Source organism: Corvus hawaiiensis, chromosome 8, assembly GCF_020740725.1.
Source record: "Corvus hawaiiensis isolate bCorHaw1 chromosome 8, bCorHaw1.pri.cur, whole genome shotgun sequence".
NCBI classification, from domain to species: Eukaryota; Metazoa; Chordata; class Aves; order Passeriformes; family Corvidae; genus Corvus; species Corvus hawaiiensis.
In genome coordinates, this window is record NC_063220.1 from 10,149,494 (window position 1) to 10,167,529 (window position 18,036).

An 18,036-nucleotide genomic window follows, 5' to 3' on the forward strand; every position below is an offset into this window, starting at 1 on the left:
TGTCCAGGAAAATCAAAGTTATTGTTTCTTTTATGTCTCAAAATACTGCAGGTCATTCAGAAGGAGGATTTCTTCAGGCAGCTTAAATGATAAATAGTGACAGATTCTGAAGAGAAATGACACTGGTATTAGCAGTGATTTCATTTGTTGTAAAGTTGACAGACATGATGAAAAGGAACATTCCTCTGCACCCACTGCTAGTCCACCTTTGACCTTGGAGGCAGCTGTCATGAGCAGCTCTCCTCTTTGCTCGCCTGCACTCACAGTGTCTGTGACAGGCAGAAGCTGAAACCCCTTCAAATGACCTCTTGCATAGTAAAACTGCATGGTAGAAAATTGGTTGGATTAAGGAAATCTGGGTGACCTTTCTGCAAGCAGTGCCTGATGTGAACTGGAGGGACACAACTCAGCCTGGCCTTCCAGAGTGTCTGAGATCACATCAGGAGAGATATATACACAAAAGTTAACAAGGTGAAAACTTGAACCCCTGGATTACTGCTGCTATTCCATGAATGCCCTAATATAAGTCTTTGGTGTGTCCAGCTCTAGCTGTAACTTTCTGATATGTGATCAGTTTCATTTTAACCCTAACAACTTTGTCTTTTCATTATGAGTATGATTTGCTTTTATTTTCCTTTTTTTTTCCTTTTAAAATCTTTCTGCTTTGTCAGGGTAAGAAGCCCTTTCAATGTTGGTTCTTTCTTCTGGTATTTTTTGATTATAGAGCTAGGAATTCAAGTGTGCATTAGAGCAATATAACTGGGGACCTGTGTTGAATGCAGGATGCAGGGCAGGGACTAATAAACCTAAACCATGGAAGGCTCCACATCAAAGCAAACTTGTTGAAAGACTACCAGTGACAGCAGAGGATATAAATACCACACTAAAATAAACTAAGGAAAAGTTAGTCCAGTATAATGAACTGATCTGGGACCTCCAGGCAAATAACAGTGAAGCTGCAACTGCTATCTTTGCCACTTGGGAGAAGGACCTCAACATGAGAGAGGCAGAAAGCAATTGCTATGAATAAATAACCAGAGAGAAAGAAGGTTGCTTGATGGGGTCAGTACTGAAGGTAACTAAAAACTAATCCAAATCTTCATTCCAAGCTGACCTTCCTGGGTCAAAAAGACTCAGGCAATGGGGGAAAAAAGTCAATGAAAAACACACACAAACCTATTTACCCACCTCCCCAAATAACCCTGACAAGTGAACAACTTTTAGGACTGAAAAAACCAAAACAAAACAAAAACTACAATTAAGTTCATATTTGGTCAAAATCAAAAGCATAAAAGAACTGCAGGGAAGTTGAAAAAACAGACTGAATGTTCAGATTATTGTCTAAACTAAAGCCTTCAGGTTTTAATTCAAGTATAAGTGGCTTCAACAAGAATCTCAATACAGACATCAATTTGCTTAGGAACTCACCCCTGATGGAGGAGAAGAAAATGTAGGACCTGGCTGGCCAAAGGATCTTGCTGGTGTAGCGATAAAAGATGTGCCAACATTTGATGGATAATCTAAATAATGGATTACACGTATTTCATTAAAATCTTGAGTCATATTAATTGCATTAATGTGCTCAGTAAGCAATGCCTCATTTATATAGTAAGTAATTTCATAGTCTCTACACCAAACTATTTGTACTATGAAAAGAAGTTACCGTTTGAAAGAAAAATAAATTCGTATTTCCAAAGGCACAGTATTGGCTTTTAGCCTTTTTGTGCACAACTTCTCAAAATTTTTCCTTGGAAACTTTTATAACATTTCATTAAAAAACCCCAGTTCTCCACAGAGACTGGTTTCCCTTCCAATTAAAAGAAGTATTTTTAACTATTGCATATACAACCATTCACCTTCGATACTAGATGGATTGAAAACTGCTGCATTATTTGCTGATAAATGCAATGTTCCATCTGCTGAGCTTAACATACACCGGATACCAGTGCTGGAAAAGAAAGAAAAGAACTTTAGGAAGATACATAATGTGCCAAAAATATTAAAACTTAATTGTTAGGCAGAAATTCCTGGTGGAAAACCACTGAAGTAAGAGATGCTCTGTTAGCAATTCAGTTTGAAGAGTGACTCTAAAATAATACTTACTTATCTGAAAAAGCCATACATTTTTGGATGTGAAGACTTCCCTTAATGTGCTGATCCCAGTCCTATGTTGAAACAAAGAGACAATGAAAACAGGAAAAATCCTGAGAGAAATTTACAAGAGATTATTCCTCCATTCAGTTTACCTTATTCTAAAACCAATACTGAGATGCTGAAGATCAAACTGTGTGATGTTGGAGCCAAGCCACCTTCATCCAATGCATTTACTGATTCATTATTTGAACATTAAATTATCAGTTACTTTACAAAAGGAAGGCTTCTAATACAGAAGCCTTCTCTGTATTAGCTTTTAAATTCAGTATATTTCTAGTAATTAAGTTATTCCACTCTTGCTGAAGACCTCATCCTGCAAGGTGCTAAGCACTCTCAACTCCTGCAATGCCCATAAAGAAGGTGTTCAGTGTTCAGGGCAGTCAGGGCAGTGCTTATTATTTCACTAGATCAGCAACATTTGTTGAAGTACATTTAGCTATTTACATTTCTATGATCCAATTGAGCCAGTGCATCAAACACCAACTAACATATCCCCCAAAACTCATTGCAATGACATTTCCCCTGCCCTTTTAAAGTGTTTAATGAAAAAAAGAAATGTCCAGCCTGCCCTAGACAGGGGCTACTTCAGCCCAGCCCTGAAAGCTGCAGTAATCAAAGCAAAACCTTTTGCAAGCAGTTGCTAAAAGAGTAAAAGGTAAATATGAAAGCAAATATATTGAAATATCCCAAATCCCCAGGGTGTGTAGGGATCAGGTACTATTTAATTTGCTAGCCATTTTACTTCCTACATACATGCTGTTATAATTTTATTGTCAGGCCACCGTCAGGATGAGAACACATGCCTTTGTGGTTAGGTGCTGGTCCTGTGATGTGACAGAAAAGGTCATGAGGACTTGTTGAGCAGGGCTCACCAGGCAGCCAGAACAACCATGGATGGCTGTGGGGCTCAGAGGGCCACTTAAGTGGCCTCCTCCAGATCTGACCTATATAACATGACCGACAACGCACTGCCTGGGAAACTGGGAAGCTGTTTCTTGAGGGTGAGACGGAATTTGGAGCTCCCTTGGCAGTATGAACAGAGAAGTGAGAGAGAGCACAGTCTGTACCACATGTTCTGAGCAGCTTCTTGCTTTCAGGTCAAAGTCCCTGGGGACCTTGAGCCCTAAATTTTCCTGTGAGATACCAGGAAGAAAAAATTCCTACAGAGGAATAGTTAAAATAATTTTATCGAAAGAATGTGCTGGTCCGTTTAAGCAAGCTGCTTCCATGAGGCTGTTAGGGGGAAGCCTTTGGGATCAGAAAGGGAGAAGCAGATGAAACTACTACAGCCGTGGGGTTGCAACGCTGGCTTGAGTATTGGGGGATCAGCTTCAAGCTCCTCCCCACCCCGCTCTGAGCCCATGAAGTGAGCTACGACCTCGGCTCAGACCTCACGTTTCTCACATCATTGCTGTAATCTCACCATCTTCCACGGCAAGATGTGGAACAAAACCAGATCTCGAAGCCCCAGTAACTACCATGAAACAGACGTACCATACCCTCAGCAAAAGTATGGCCCTTTGTTTCTGCTTCGCTCAGGGCACTTCTGTGGTCATGGACACTGGCGGTGAGGGGTGGCAGGAGCTGGTGGCCAGATCAGTCACCTGACAGCCTGTTCAAGGGTCTCAACCCTGCCCAGGGACGCCCTCAAACCACTCACCTTCAGATCGAAGATCTTCTTGTCGCACAGGGCGCAGACGTGGGGGAAGTGGAGAGGGGCCACGCCGCGGAGGTCGCCTAGCTGGTGCGGCAGCAGGGAGCGGGTGGGCAGATCGGGCGTGCCGCCACTGCGCTCCTCCTTCTGCCTCAGGCAAGGGCTGCCGAAGCTCTGTGCGCTGTGGTTGAGGCGGCCGAAGGCGGGGGGGGCGGCCGTGCTGAACTTTGTGTCAGGTGTCGGCTCTTCGGGGTTGTACAGCTCGTTTCTTATTTCATACTGCTGCTGACTCGCTGACGGCCACAGGCTGTCGCCGGGCATGAGGTCAGACTTGTTTTGGCTGGGGAAATTAGGGATATTTTCCCACTGGTTGCTTGTACTGCTGCCATGCAGGACAGGTCCGGGATCTCCTTTCGGATGGGAGCCTGTGTGTGGGTCGCTAGGGAAGGCCCGTGCCGCCCCATGCTGTGCCGCCGCCCCGTAGGACTCCTTGGGAAATGCCGCTGCCGCCTCATGCTGCACCTGGCCGGGAGCCCCGAAGTGACTCTCGTAGCGCGGCCCTGCAGCTGAGGTGGCAGTATGGGTGCCACCAGCGAGGAAGCCTTGCTGGCTGGACTGTTCCCCCTCAGAGGCGAACGCCTGAGAGGAGGCAGTGACGGCGTTTTGCTTGTTGTACTCATAAAAGCCCCCTGCAGCAGTAGATGTGGAAGCATCTGCCTTGTTGAGACCCACCACCACGGGTTGCTGGCCGGAGGTCGGAGCCATGACATTTCCAAAGGGATTCACGACAATTGCATTGGGAGCCTGGGCTTGGACGGCTCCCAGACCTCCCCCCGGGGCGGCTAAGGCCGGGCTCTGGGCAGGAAAGGCAATGCCGCCGGAGGGGAACCTGGTGCCGGCAATGCCGGGCCCCTGGGGCGGGCCGGCGGCGTGGCCCTGCGGCGCGTTCATCACCGTGGGGTGCCTCAGCTGGTTGAAGAGCGGCTGGGACATGGCCACTTTGGAGAGCACCTGGTTGAGGACGGTGGCGGCGGCCGGGTTGTTGGTGACGGCGGTCTGAGCCAACTTCAGCCTATGGAGCGTGAGCTGCGCCTGGAGCTGCGCCAGCTGCAGGCTCGCCGGCGAGGGGAGCAGGGGGCTTGGGGCACCGACAGAGAACGGACTCTTCTCCAGGAGCTTGGCAGCACTGCAAAGGATCAGCATCTGGGTTAGCCGAATTTGCCCCACATCTACGTATGCTCACCTCCTGTTAAAGCCTGGCATGGGATACACAGCCGCTTTCAGAGATTTAGAGCATTCAAACTCAGGGAAAGCAAAGGGGTGATTGAGAATGTATTCATAGCAAGCCATCTCCCCTTCCACATCTGCTGCCGCATCTCTTTCAATCAAAAAGATACTTGGTAGACAACTATGCCAAAGACCTTGCTTTAAAACCTTCATTTCATCCCTCATCAACCCCTGGATCAGACCTTCAGCTCATTTTAAGCACCCATAGGATTTATGCTTCTAATGAAGACCAGGAATGGAGGCCACACAGGCCCTCACACATCATCCCCAAATCAGCAATTTTTCCCCTTTTCTGCACTTCTTGCAACTTTCAGCCTCCCTGCTAAGACATCACTTAGAGTGACCTTGTGATATCACCATTATTCCTTTTTCCCACAAAGCAGGGGGATGTGAAGAAAAGGACATCAGATGGGATTTTAAAGCCAGCCCCATAGGTATTTCCCACCTAGCACATCTGCCTGCATAAAGCAAGATGAAATATTCCACAAGCATTTATTTTAATTGTTTACAGTTCTCACGTTACTGATCTGCACGGCAGCCTGTTCTGTAACAAAGTCTATAGTTTCTTTGTTGAGCAAATGCAAATACAGAGCAGGAAAAAAGTGAATGATGTGCCAGAAGCAACTACAAACAGACTGTCTTGAAGAGTTTTCCCCGTTCAGCTGGAATGTAAGGCAAAATTTCTGCAGTGCCAGCCAGTGAAAATCAAGGTCTTTATACATCCTAGAAACAAGAGGTACACTGAGTGTTGTCCTTCAAGTCTCATACAAGGGATGAATAAATGACTGAATTGCCTGCTTCAATTCCAGAGCTGATAAAATAGGAGACGACTTTTTCAGGCATATGGTGGTTCCTTGCTTTGGGAAACACCTTTGAGACATCTCACCGGTTCACAGCACCACCACCAAACTATCAGTCATTTTCGTGCCCCTACTGGAAAAACGTTATGCTTCCCTTCCCACCACCTCTGCTCACAGATGGCACAGCTACTCATTGCATTACAAATGGCTGTTCATTCTGACAGTAAGAGCAGAGAGCACTCACACAACAGGGATGTGGTCCAAAGCTCAATTAATTTATATTGTAAAAATGTATTGAGTTTCAATTGAGGCCTTTCAAAGTAGCAGGAACTATGCATCAACCACCATGCAACCCTCACTGTTAATAATTGGCGAATTTGCTAAACTGCATGGATGAAGCTGTAGTTAATGATAAATGTCTTGTCAGCATGCTACATTTGAAAACCACAAATTAGGAAAACATCTGCTTAAATTCAAAGTATGACTAAGAGAAAATGAATGGGTTTCATATTTAACATTTAACTTCCACTAGCAACTGCAAGGCACATCTGTCTCCCAAAACACAAAACGCCATTTGGATAAGTGCATCATTATGTAATGACACGACTCCCTGCCAGCACAGGCTGACACCAGTGCTCAGCTTCAGAGCTGAGGTGCCTTTTGTTTTCCCATGTGGTTTCCATCACTTACTCTCTGATTTTCACTTACAACCCAGTTTGCTGTAAATTTGATTATGGATGAGAGTCAGGGAGCAAGTACAGTCAAAACCACATGAAGGGCCTCACACACCCCGGCCCGGGAGATCCTGAGGACCCATAAAAGATGCTGAGGAGCCCATTGGGTGATGAGAGAGGCTCAACAAGTACAGCATGCCACAATGGCACATGCACTGTCATTGCCACCAGGAGACATGGCCTGGCCCCCTGCCTAGGCTGTATTGTGCCACCAGCATCTGGAATGTCCTGACTCATGGCATGTTTTCTGGCATTTACCACAGTTTTGACAACTGTTTCATTTTATAGCTAGTTATACCTTTTGTTCTTTAAGTAAGCTGCAAAACTCTTTTAAAAACTTTTACAAAGCATGCAAATAAGATCTGCCTAGTAGTCTCAAAAAAAAGCCAGCAGCATATAATGTCTTCAGCTCAGGAGCCACGGATGACTGCTGTTCCCAGCAATCTAATTCCACTCTGCTGCAAGCCTGTGCTGCAGTGTGCATATTCCGACAGCTGCAGCCACTTCCCAGATCTGGCGGCTACCTGCTGGACACAGGCACAGGCTCTCTCTCCAGAGAAACCATCTCACTTGATACTGCCACAAGCCCTGAAGCTGCCTCAGCCTCCTCATATTTTGACCAACTTTGGAGCACTGTTTCCAAGAACCTGCCCAGCACACACCCTGCCAGAACACCACCAGCTGAGCATGCCCTGGGTGCTGGCTCTCCCCAGCTCTGCGCTCTCTCTTGGGCTCTGCTGCTGGGTATGGGGAAGGCAAGGCCAGGGGTGCCCTGCACAGCTGCACTGGGAGTGCTCTGGCCACTTCAGACCAGCAGCCTTTGGACCCTGCTACAGAGCAGGGCAGCACCAGCTCCCTGCGCCTGCCAGCTTCATCCCTGGATTTCAAGCCAGCAGTCCAAACCAGGGAAAGACTGGGGCTGCAGGGAACTTTACCTGCAGAAAAATGGATTTTATATGAAGAAGCCACAGCCTCCAATCCACTTAGAAAGGGACAGAGTTAGTGGGAACAGTTGTTCCCATGCACCTATAGGTTTGGGAATGGCCAAACCTTCAAAATCCATGTCTGTTATGAATTTCCAGATTTCAGGGCGTTTTGGGTTGCAAAGTTTATCCTCCCACAGCAGAAACAGAATATTTTATCATCTAACCAAGGTAAAGAAGGAAGGGCTTGTTCATGGGTCGGTGGGAAAAGCAGATATGCAGACGGGAGGTTGGAGAAGAGCTGTACATAAAGCACCTTTTAGAGAGACACCCGGATTTGAGGATTTCTGTTCTGCTGTGAAATACATGGCACAAGAGATACACCGGGCCAGTGTGCACAGCTTTGAAAGTTTCTTTCTTTCTTTCTATTCTACCACCACAATGTTTATGTATTTGATAACATAATTTTGTAAATAATCCTGCTACAGACTTATTAACCTACTGGAAAGTGCAAACACAAGGTGACAATGGCACTCAGCTAAGGTATTTTGTGGGTGCCATTCCCCATGTGGACACACACACCTCCCACTCTCAGCTCATCCTCAGGTTACCAAAAGGCAGCCCCCCCTGCTCGTCGGGGGTCTCTGCCACAAGATGATTGAAAGCAGCTGAATGAAGCTCTCATTCTCCATCAAGTGCTGAGGGAATTGGCCTGCGTCAGACAGAGTTAGCTCTATCCCGTGCAAAACATTCCCGATTATAAGGTCAGCAATGTAAAAAGTAAACAGAAGTTGTCCTCTGCAATTATTTATTTAACACCCGCTGTACAGCTGGCCTACACCAGCACCACTAGGAACGCCAGAAATGGTCTTTCTTTGCTAAAATAATGACAGGCAGGAGTGCTGCCGCACAGTTTCGACAAAGAAATCTGTAGTCCAGACAAGTTTTCACACAGCTCTGAGAGACAGGAGTTGAAATTGATACATTGATACATGGTACATTGATATCTCAGCACTCACAATGGGATTGCAAACACTGGCAAGGTCATATCACCATAAATCAATTCAGCCCACCTGCTATCCCTGTAATCTTTATCATGCTTTTAGCATCCAGGAACAGTGTCAGAGGTAAGGTATCTAGATGGCTGGATTATTTGAGCAATCCTGTCTACAAGAGTGATGAAAAGGCTGACCACAAAACATATCTATTAGAACAGACCAACAACCTGGAGCTTGATTTTCAACTGGAAAAACTAAGGGTTTCAAAATGCTGCCCAGCACCTTTCAAAGTTAAGAAATAAATTTTACAATCTGGGCTAATAAATTGATTATCTGAGTTGCAACTATTTATATACTCATAAATATTTGAAATGCTGCATAGGGTGTGAATTTGAATGCTTTAAAAAAAAAAGACTCATTCATAGCAGTGCAGAATTTCTCTTACATCTTCCATGAATCTTGCATATCTTCTAATATTTTTGATTCCCTCCCCTGAGACATTTGCCTTTACATATAATTACACCTACCTGTCAAAAGATTTGCATGAGAAAGTTTTAATAAGTTTTGTTCCAAAATGTGGAAATTTTTCCCCCAAGCTGTCTGTATTACTGTGTTAAACTTTCAAAATTAAAATGACAAGGACATTAACATACCCAAGTATCCTAAACGTATCATCACCCTGCACTAGTACAGTATTAGATTTGAATATGTGCAGTCGCATGCTGGTTTTTCTAAAGCTGCTTCTGAATCAATTTTTCTAACAGTTAGCAAACTTTAAATTTGTAATCCAGGACTCTTGAATACATCACACAGAACCATTTCCTAATTATGCACAAAACCATTCTGTTATGCAGAAATGTGAACATCCCTTCCCTGTAACATATTGTTTATGTGAAACATATGGGGCTGCCTTCTCTAAACTCATCCAAAACAATTGCTGCTGTAATAAAAAAGAAAATAAAAATGCCTTAAAAATATACAAATCAACTGTTTGATGATGAAGTTGTCAAGGTATTAGGGGTAGACCTAATTTTCAAATAAAAATGCATCATTTGACAGTACTTCATTAAAGTTACATGTTTGTATGTGAGGACAGAATCCAGCCTCATGAATACAAGGAAATAATAATGTCGTATTTTGAACACTGGTAGGAGTAAAGACACAGTTCAGCAATCTCCACAACTTATATTAATTATAATTATTATAATTATATTTTATGTAATGCTGTCTATGTTCACTTTTGCTTGTTGAATAAATCCAGCACACATGCCAACAAAGACTGGAGCATTGGTTAAAAAAAGAACACAGGAATTTTTCCTATACCCGGACACTGTTTCTGGCTGATACTAAATAACTCTTTACTTTCCCTTCAGCTTCACAAGAAGTATTTTCTTTTTGTTTAAGTAAAACAAATTTCTTGGTCAGAAAAGCTTGGAAAGATTGATGAAAGGAGAAAACCCTTCACCTTTATAATTTAAGCTCTGAAATCATCTACCACCAAACTTTTTCTTTCCTGAGTTCTGGAATTACAAATGATTACAAATGATAAAAAAAGAGATCATGTTTCCTAGTAAGTTCAGCTAATGATGGGGAGCACTAAAAACCTTAAGCTACTTTAATAGATGTATAAGCTGTAAGTAAAACCCTTCTTATCCCAAATAACGATTTCTAAAGCCCTCCATTACACTACTGAGAGAGGAAAATAAAACATCAGCCAATGTATACACGTGCTTTGCCAAGTGAGTTTTGCATGTTTGGCAATGCTAAACTCTACTATCTGGACAATTATCCAACCTAACAGTTAGCTGGAAGGTGAAATGTAAATGTTATCACAGAGCTGCTAACCCCGATGTTTACAAAGCTAATGGGAGTTAAGTGCTTGCCTCCTACCGAGAGTCCTTCTGCTCTTTTGAAACTTTCAAGCCAAAATGCTCTCTTGCCAGGCAATTTTCACTGAGAAAGGAACAAGATAAAGGGGCAAAATGCAGTAGCTTTGTCTTGGATAACAGTTCTTTGTTGCGATCACAGAAATAAAATTGGAAGTGATCTTAGGAGGAGGGTTAGACCAGTTCCTGAAGCGGGATCATGCTGAACTCAACCACTCGGGACATATTTGTTTAATCTGCTCTTAGGAAGCTTCTTTGGTGGATATTTCATGACCTCCAGGGATAATTAATTGCTCAAATCCCCTTAATTTTATAAAACTCCTCTAAAGCCTATGGTGGCTGTCTGCTGGCACCATAAACCCGTCTTCCAATGCACACATAGAAGGGCTTCTCTTACCTTCCCGTAGCTGCTGCTATCATGTCTTCTCTGCGATCATCCCAGATCCTTTCTTTACACGTTTTCTGTGTTGTGTTTGTTTGCAATCCCAGTCGGATTGCTTTTCTTTATAAGAGCACAGCCCTGTGGTTCTCTGTTACACTCAACCCCTTTCATGAAGAGCTATTGCCCAGAGATGCAGGTTGGAAGGAATCTCTGGAGCTCAGCTAGTCTGACTTCCCACACAATAAAGACTAGCTTCTTTTGACTGTCCAGTGGATTAACTGTATTACCATTTCCTTTTATCCTCCTCAATATTGCATCCAGGTTATGCCAGATCCGGTTTGTCAGGATTACTCTGAATTCCCATGCTGCCTCCAGAGAACTTGTAAATCCTCTCCTCTTGGCACCAGCTGCAAATTTAATGGATACTTTGCTCACCCAAGTTATCAATGAAAGCATCAAATACACTAAGGACTGTTCCCAATAACAGAATGGTGGTGTGCTTTCCATTTGCTCTCCAAACACCAGTAATTCAAGACATGTTATCCACCTTGAAGCTCTGCTTTGCATGCTTAGGAGACCATGTTTTTTCCTCCCCGACAGTCACTTCTGCTAAAAAAATAAAATTCTCATATTTGCACTTGCAAGAATAAAAGGGCAGATCCTCTCTGGTGAGACTGATTTCTTACTAACAACTCTTGCTCTATATTTCTGGGAGAGTTGTCTCAGACTGTTGTTTAAAATCAATTATATGTTCTGGCTTCTTTACAAAAACATTTGCTTCTATTTCATTCTAGCTGCTTTCAGTTGCTGAATCCAGTCCTATCAAAAACAGTTGGCACTTACAACACAAGAGTAATACCAGGTACGACTGAGGTCTGCGCTGGCCATCGCACTTCCTGCGTATGTTACTCTTTTATCCTGAAAATATGCTTCTTATGTTCTATGGAACCACAGATTGCATACTGAGCTTATTTCTGCTTTCCCCCATGCAATGCATCTCTCCATAAATATTTAGTTAGGTAAAGTTCAGCTCTTTTCAAGTAACATACATAGTCTAGCAAATGTACCACCTAAACCCCAGGCTCTATGTCATTATTTCCAAAAGCTGGGAAAGTTATCATATTGTTTCATGATATTTAAATGTTGTTTGGTTTTGATAATGTGCCACAGTATGTCAAAGGTGTCTCTGAGGACTAGTGTGCACATAGGAACATTGGTCTATATTTTAAATTTCAGTAGGCAGCCATACTAATTCCTTTAGCTATACTGCAAGCATCTAGCTGCAACTGTTTCCCAAGGAAATGTAATTATTTACTGAAGTTAAAGAACTATATTTTTAAAAGTGTATTTCAAATGTATGCTAAAACCTGTCAGAAACAGCTATAGCACCAGATCAGTGCCCTCAGTAACATGTTGCAAAGTTCTAAATTAGCAATCGTGTCACAATTTTGTGGAGATTTCAGGACATGCTGTGGCAGTCTGGCAGTGCCATGCTGCCTGTGCCTGCTTCCCCAGCACCCTTCCTGTGACAGCTCTTCTCAACTAGGCTTCAAATACCCTTTACTGACCAAAGTCCTGGTTGGTTGGATGATCCCTGCAAACAGGATCCCCTGCATCCCAGCAGGGGTCCTGTAAGGAGGGGTGTTGGGGGTCCCCAATAACTTGGGACCCCAACAGCCATGGGCCCTATGCAGATGGTGGTGTCGGGGTGCTGAGTGCCTGTGTCCCAAACCCCTCCTGCTCCTGCCCCAAGCTGCCAAGAGAACAGCTCTTTGCCTGGGGTCAAGGAGCACAGAAGGTCTTTTGGGGCATGAAAAGCAGGAGAAAAGGTGGTATGGACCATAATGCAAGTCCACAGGGCGAGCAAAAAGGCAGGGACAAGAATTAGCATTGGCAGAGCCAGGAAACTCTGGTGGGAATGAGGCAAATGCACCCCTGCTCTGGGAGCATGCTGCTGCTCTGTCACACGACTCGGTGCTCCCGGTGCTGCTCCCAGCCTCTCCTCAGAAAGAATACAATTCTGGGGGGAAAGGATCTGGAAAGCTTATTTTCGTGTAATGAAGAAAAGAAAATGCAAACTTTAAAAAAGAAAAAAACAAGTCAGAAACCCTTTAAAGGTTTTTACATGAGCACATAGACAAATGCCCAGCTGAAAAATAATCCTTGACATATAGTATTTACTACAAGAGATATTACAGTAATATCTCACCACACCTCCTGCTAATGTGCTCTCTGCATGGCATTGTTAACCACTATGATAATAATAAGTTTGAGTGTATCAATATCTTGCAGTGCCTGGAGGCACAGCTGTTTTCATTTGTATGTTGAAAGTAGGAGCCATGATGTGGTAGGCGGATAATTCCTCATTTGAATAAGCCACTTCTATTTCACAGTAACATAAGAAAATATAAAAACCCTTTTACCAAGGTAATATCTTCTGTTTGTAGACAGGAAAATGACATATAACTGTGGAAAGGGTAGAGTATGAAGAAGGATTTTTATTTCTAAAGTAGCTTCATTTGTGCTCCAAGAAAGGATTGCCATTTGTGGGGAAAAGAAATTAAACTCTCCTTTTATTTTTAAATATTAGTCCAAGTGATACATTTGAAAAGTTTAATGAAAAAGCATATTAGTAAACTAAGTCTCTGGGAGAACACTATTGACACAGGCTACAGAAATCACATGCAAACCTGAGCTCTTCTGTTTGTACTCTCGGTCAGCCAAAAAGTGACAGCTTGTGACTACAAGTCACCCAGGAACATCACATTCATTTCATAATTAATCTAGTATCACCATCTCTCCTAAAAGCTGTTTACATGCTATGTGCTACTAACCAACACAGCAGATGAGTGCCCAAGCAGAAATGCTGGAATAGCTCCTATCTGAAGTGGCTGAGATGATTTACTTTCTCTTTGCTGCTAATGTTGAAATGTTGGGAATTTAAAGTAATAAATTAAAAAAACACAAAACAACCAAAACCCCCCAAGCTTCAGTTATTTTTCAGTCAGATTTATGATTAGAAAACCAGAACCTCTGTGGACTTCCTAGGGGGTGTGTATATATATATATATATAAAATGAAGTTTATACAACATAAATGTTATAAATTCCTATTGTTTAGGTACTCACACACACTACTGGTATACATAAATTATTATACATTAACCTTGTGAAGCCCTGATCTAATTCAGCTGTTACTGAAGCATGCTGCAAAGCCTTTGCTGATTTCACTGTAGCAAGAGCAATGCTCCTGTATCCCTTTTTGGTTATATTTAATTTAAGCATAAAACATCAAAGAAGTTTGCTCTCTTTCAGTGATCTCTTTGAAAACAGCCTTTAATACTAGGCCATAATATTTATACTGTTACACAGAAGTAATACGCAGTGTATTTTAGCCTGGAAGCTTTCATTATCTATTTTGCAATGAATGCTGCTCTGTTTTCTTTAATGCATTCCAATTTCTATGCTAAAGAAATTTAATGTGAATCTTAAAAGATATATAGGAGGTTTTCTTTAATTTTCTTATGTTAGAGGGCAACAGTTGTATGAATCAGACCTGAGAATGTTTCTTCTGGGAAAAAACAGCCTGTGCCAGAACTGCTGCAACTCTTTGGCTTTGAGAAGTTAATTTATTGTCTTCAATAATAAACTGCCATTCAAGCAACCTTGTGAAATAAAACATAAAACAGGATGGTGCTTAAATCTTGAACAGGAACCAAAAGAGTTTTCCATAAAGGAAACAAAATTGGGAGAAGCGTTTTGTATTAAACAACGTCAATTACTTTGTTCTCTCTTTCTGTCTGCCTTCAGTATTAATTAAGAGTAACTGACAGTTAATATGCTCCAAGCTCTGCACAGTAAAATTGATTAGTATACTAAGACAGAAAATAAGAATCCGTTTTTGATGAAAAATATCAGGTTTCAGAGCACTGCATGTGGCAGCTGTGAGGAAGGAAAAAGTGTGAAGATATTAACCTATCCACAACACTGAGCTGGGCATTTGCCCAGTCCTGCTGACAGAACTGTCAATGGAGATGGCCGGCCACTACTTTTTGGTTAAGCACTGCCTTATTTCCTCTTAATTTTTGCTTGAAGGTTTGTCTATTTTTACTATAATGTACATGGTCTGCTTAGTTGTCTAAATGTCATAGAAGCTTATATGACGGAGGAAAAATAAGTTTCTATTTATCCCACTGGCCTGCATAGTAGATGTTACACCTTGTGTTATTGATGTATTTTTTAACTGCAAAACACCCAAGGACCCAGGTTCATTTTTTGTGTGAAAAGACATCTAAGAAAGTTATCGCTATTGCTTTTTAAAAAAAATAATAATTATTTAATATTATTGTATTTATTTACCAGGCTTTACTTCTGAAAATAAAAAACTCTCTTGAAGTATAAAGTATCAGCTATTAGAAGAACCCCAAACAATAAAATGACAAAACAAACAAAAAAAAATAATACTCTGATTCTTCTTTTTTCTTTTTTTTATTCCAAAGAACTCTATTCATAGTCTAATGAAGGCATTTCCAAACTCAAATGTCTTTGAAATATTTTGGTATTTTGACTTCTTTCACATTTTGCAAATAATTCTTTGCCCACTGGTTGTAAACAACATTAATATAATTGTGCTTTGTGCCTATTCACACAGACTATGAGGCTTATTACAGGGTGGTTAACCGTGGCAAATCAATAGGATAAAATTGGGTGTGGAATGTCTTTTAAAATCTAAAAGCCCTTTATTACAAAAAGCTAAGCACGATAAGAAGATACTGCCCAAACCAGATTGTATCTTTAATCTGAAATCCCAGTTAGCTGTTGCCGCCAGAGCTGCACTTGCCTGTCTTTTCCCTGTGTTACAGAAAGAGCTGTACTTCAAAATTAAATTTTAAAGATTGCTAAGATACTTCACTTGGCAAATTAGTGTCCCTCCTTGCTGAGGACAGGGGACACAGGCATTTCGGTATGGCGGTGGGAGGACACGGGTGACACGACATGATCTTACCTTCTTGCAACATGAAGGGCTGCCCGGAGCAGCGAGCTGGTGCGGAGGGAGCGCGGCCAGGAGCCGATGTCAGCGTTGCGCACATGCCTCTCAGTAACATCCCACTGACATTCTACCTGCTCTCTGCACCCCGATTATTTACAAGCCTCCTTTCAGAAAGTCACAACTTCAGGAACGAAAGAAACCCACCCCAAATGGAGGACTGGAAGGCGGATCACGTGGCCACCAGGAGCCGGTCCCGTTGCATTACACGCAGCAAGTGTGGATGGCAAACAGTATCGGTTGATGTTTATGCCATATGTTCTCGATCTCTTCACGTATCAGCACCAAAATCCTGTTTCTGTACGGTGTAATGCCACGGGATCCTACTGGGAAGAGGGTCACGGTCTAATTAGGCAAACTGTGGAAAAAAACACGGCTCACTAATGAAGACTGAGGGAGACTGACTTACAAAGCAAGCTCTTGCTCTGGAAGGCAACAAGCATTGCCCAGCTGAAGTTTTAACAGTTTCTTAAAACACGCACTCAAATACATCACATTTTATCCCCATAGGAATTTGTCCATGTTCGGGCTGGCTGCTTCCTAAGGATGGTGAAGGTTTTTAGGAAAGATATTGTTGGTACTTGTTAGCTCGAGCAGTATTATCGCTCAAATCATCTATCTGCCTGCTTGGAAATGTTCAGCGAAAGGAAAAGTCATCATCCAGCACTAATCCACTGCTCCAAAAGTGTACGAGCACTGACCTGTGCCACAGGTTCTGCTGGGACTCCAAAGCAAGAGCAAGAGGTAATACGGAGCCCGCACACCCGCAGCGCAGCCTTCAGCAAGTTATCTCAGCAGGCTTCTTCTTATAGCTGATCCACCTTTTCCTTGAAAACCAAAGCTTTCCAAGAACAAACTTTGCACTTTCATAAACCTAAATATATTATGCCTTACATGTGGGTGGCAAAATCAACAATCTTTCCCAGATTTCACATTATTAAAAAATTAACGTAGACACAAAACCTATTTTCCTGTCTCTGCTTCTAACACGACAGAGCATATATGTCAATTAAGAAATAAATTCTATTATTAAGAAATAAATGAGCTGTTCTCTCATATCCAAAGATCAAAATAAAGAAAATATTCCTATTTTGCCACAGAGACACGAGCCTCTTCAGCCCATCAGACGATGTTCCTTACAGCAAGAGCTTGTTAAACTTCCTTTTTCCAGCATTAGTCTGGAAACCTTTCGCAATAGCACTGGCACTCTGTATGTGACATGATCCTTCTATGGAAGATGCCATTTCCAAAATTACCTTGCACTAAGGCAAACCACAAACTAAATCAGCCTGTGAGTACACACCTCTTACCTTTAAAAATAAATCATAATCCTGCAATACTTCACACTCACCCAAAGTGGAGACTGGAGAGTTCTCCACCCATATTTTCTAATTTTTTCCTGCCTTCTTTCTTCCTTCCAGCACTGTGTCAGAGAGCTCTCTCCGCCCCACAAAGGGAGAAAACTATTGTTCAAGTTTTGGGCTTCTCTCCAAATACAAAACCCCCAATGTTTAAGAGATGGCAAAGACCGTGACTGAAAGGGGAAAGGCACCTAACAGGTGGTCCAAGGGGGTTCCTTCACACATACAACTCCCATCAGAAAACAGCGTAAAATTCAGAGGAAGGAGAAGGAATTAGTAAAAGCTACAGGGCTTTTCTACAGCCTGTCACATCTCCCCCCAGCACAAGCGCCCTCATGTTCTGCTCTGCATCTGCATTACATTAAACAGGGTGAAGAAACACAAACCAACTTTCACTCAAATCTGAACTCTCCACTTCATGTCACCCTCAGGACAATCATGTGAAGCACATATGGTGAGCTCAGCCTGGGAACCGCATGGGGACCTTTCCGGCCAGGAGCAGAGCTAATCCCCACCACTGCCCGCACATGGCTTCATGTGACTGAGCGCTGCAGGTTCTCCCTGCCCGCAGCTGCCGGCCCAGGCGTGGGGCCGGCCAACTGCACCCTGTCAGCAGGCAGACTGACATTTTTTCCACCAAGTCAGAGCAGGCCAACGGTGAAGGAACACAAGGAGAGTAACACGGGCAGTCTGATTTCAGAAAACACTGCCTGCACAAAACACAGGCTGCATGGCTGCTGATGTGTCCGAAGAGGGAAAAAATTCACTCTCTCAGTTCTATGGTTTTCCCCAACTTACATTTTCATCTGTC

The 18,036-nt window shown here is 42.8% G+C and overlaps 1 protein-coding gene across 4 annotated transcripts in view; it reads right to left on the reverse strand.

The window, feature by feature from the left end:
* Positions 1 to 18,036, reverse strand: part of RBM20 (RNA binding motif protein 20) — an 80,322-nt gene that overhangs the window by 22,352 nt on the left and 39,934 nt on the right. For 2 of the 4 annotated variants that reach the window (XM_048311763.1, XM_048311765.1), the window contains exons 1-5: positions 10,834 to 11,038; positions 3,815 to 4,994; positions 2,104 to 2,165; positions 1,857 to 1,948; positions 1,429 to 1,520 (exon numbers count right to left, since the gene is read on the reverse strand). In XM_048311763.1, the coding sequence (XP_048167720.1) occupies positions 1,429 to 1,520; positions 1,857 to 1,948; positions 2,104 to 2,165; positions 3,815 to 4,994; positions 10,834 to 10,856 (1,449 nt within the window). In that variant the 5' untranslated portion in view covers positions 10,857 to 11,038. Of the gene's footprint in view, positions 1 to 1,428; positions 1,521 to 1,856; positions 1,949 to 2,103; positions 2,166 to 3,814; positions 4,995 to 10,833; positions 11,039 to 18,036 lie in introns of those variants that run through there. The other 2 variants (XM_048311762.1, XM_048311764.1) reach the window with 2 other exon arrangements.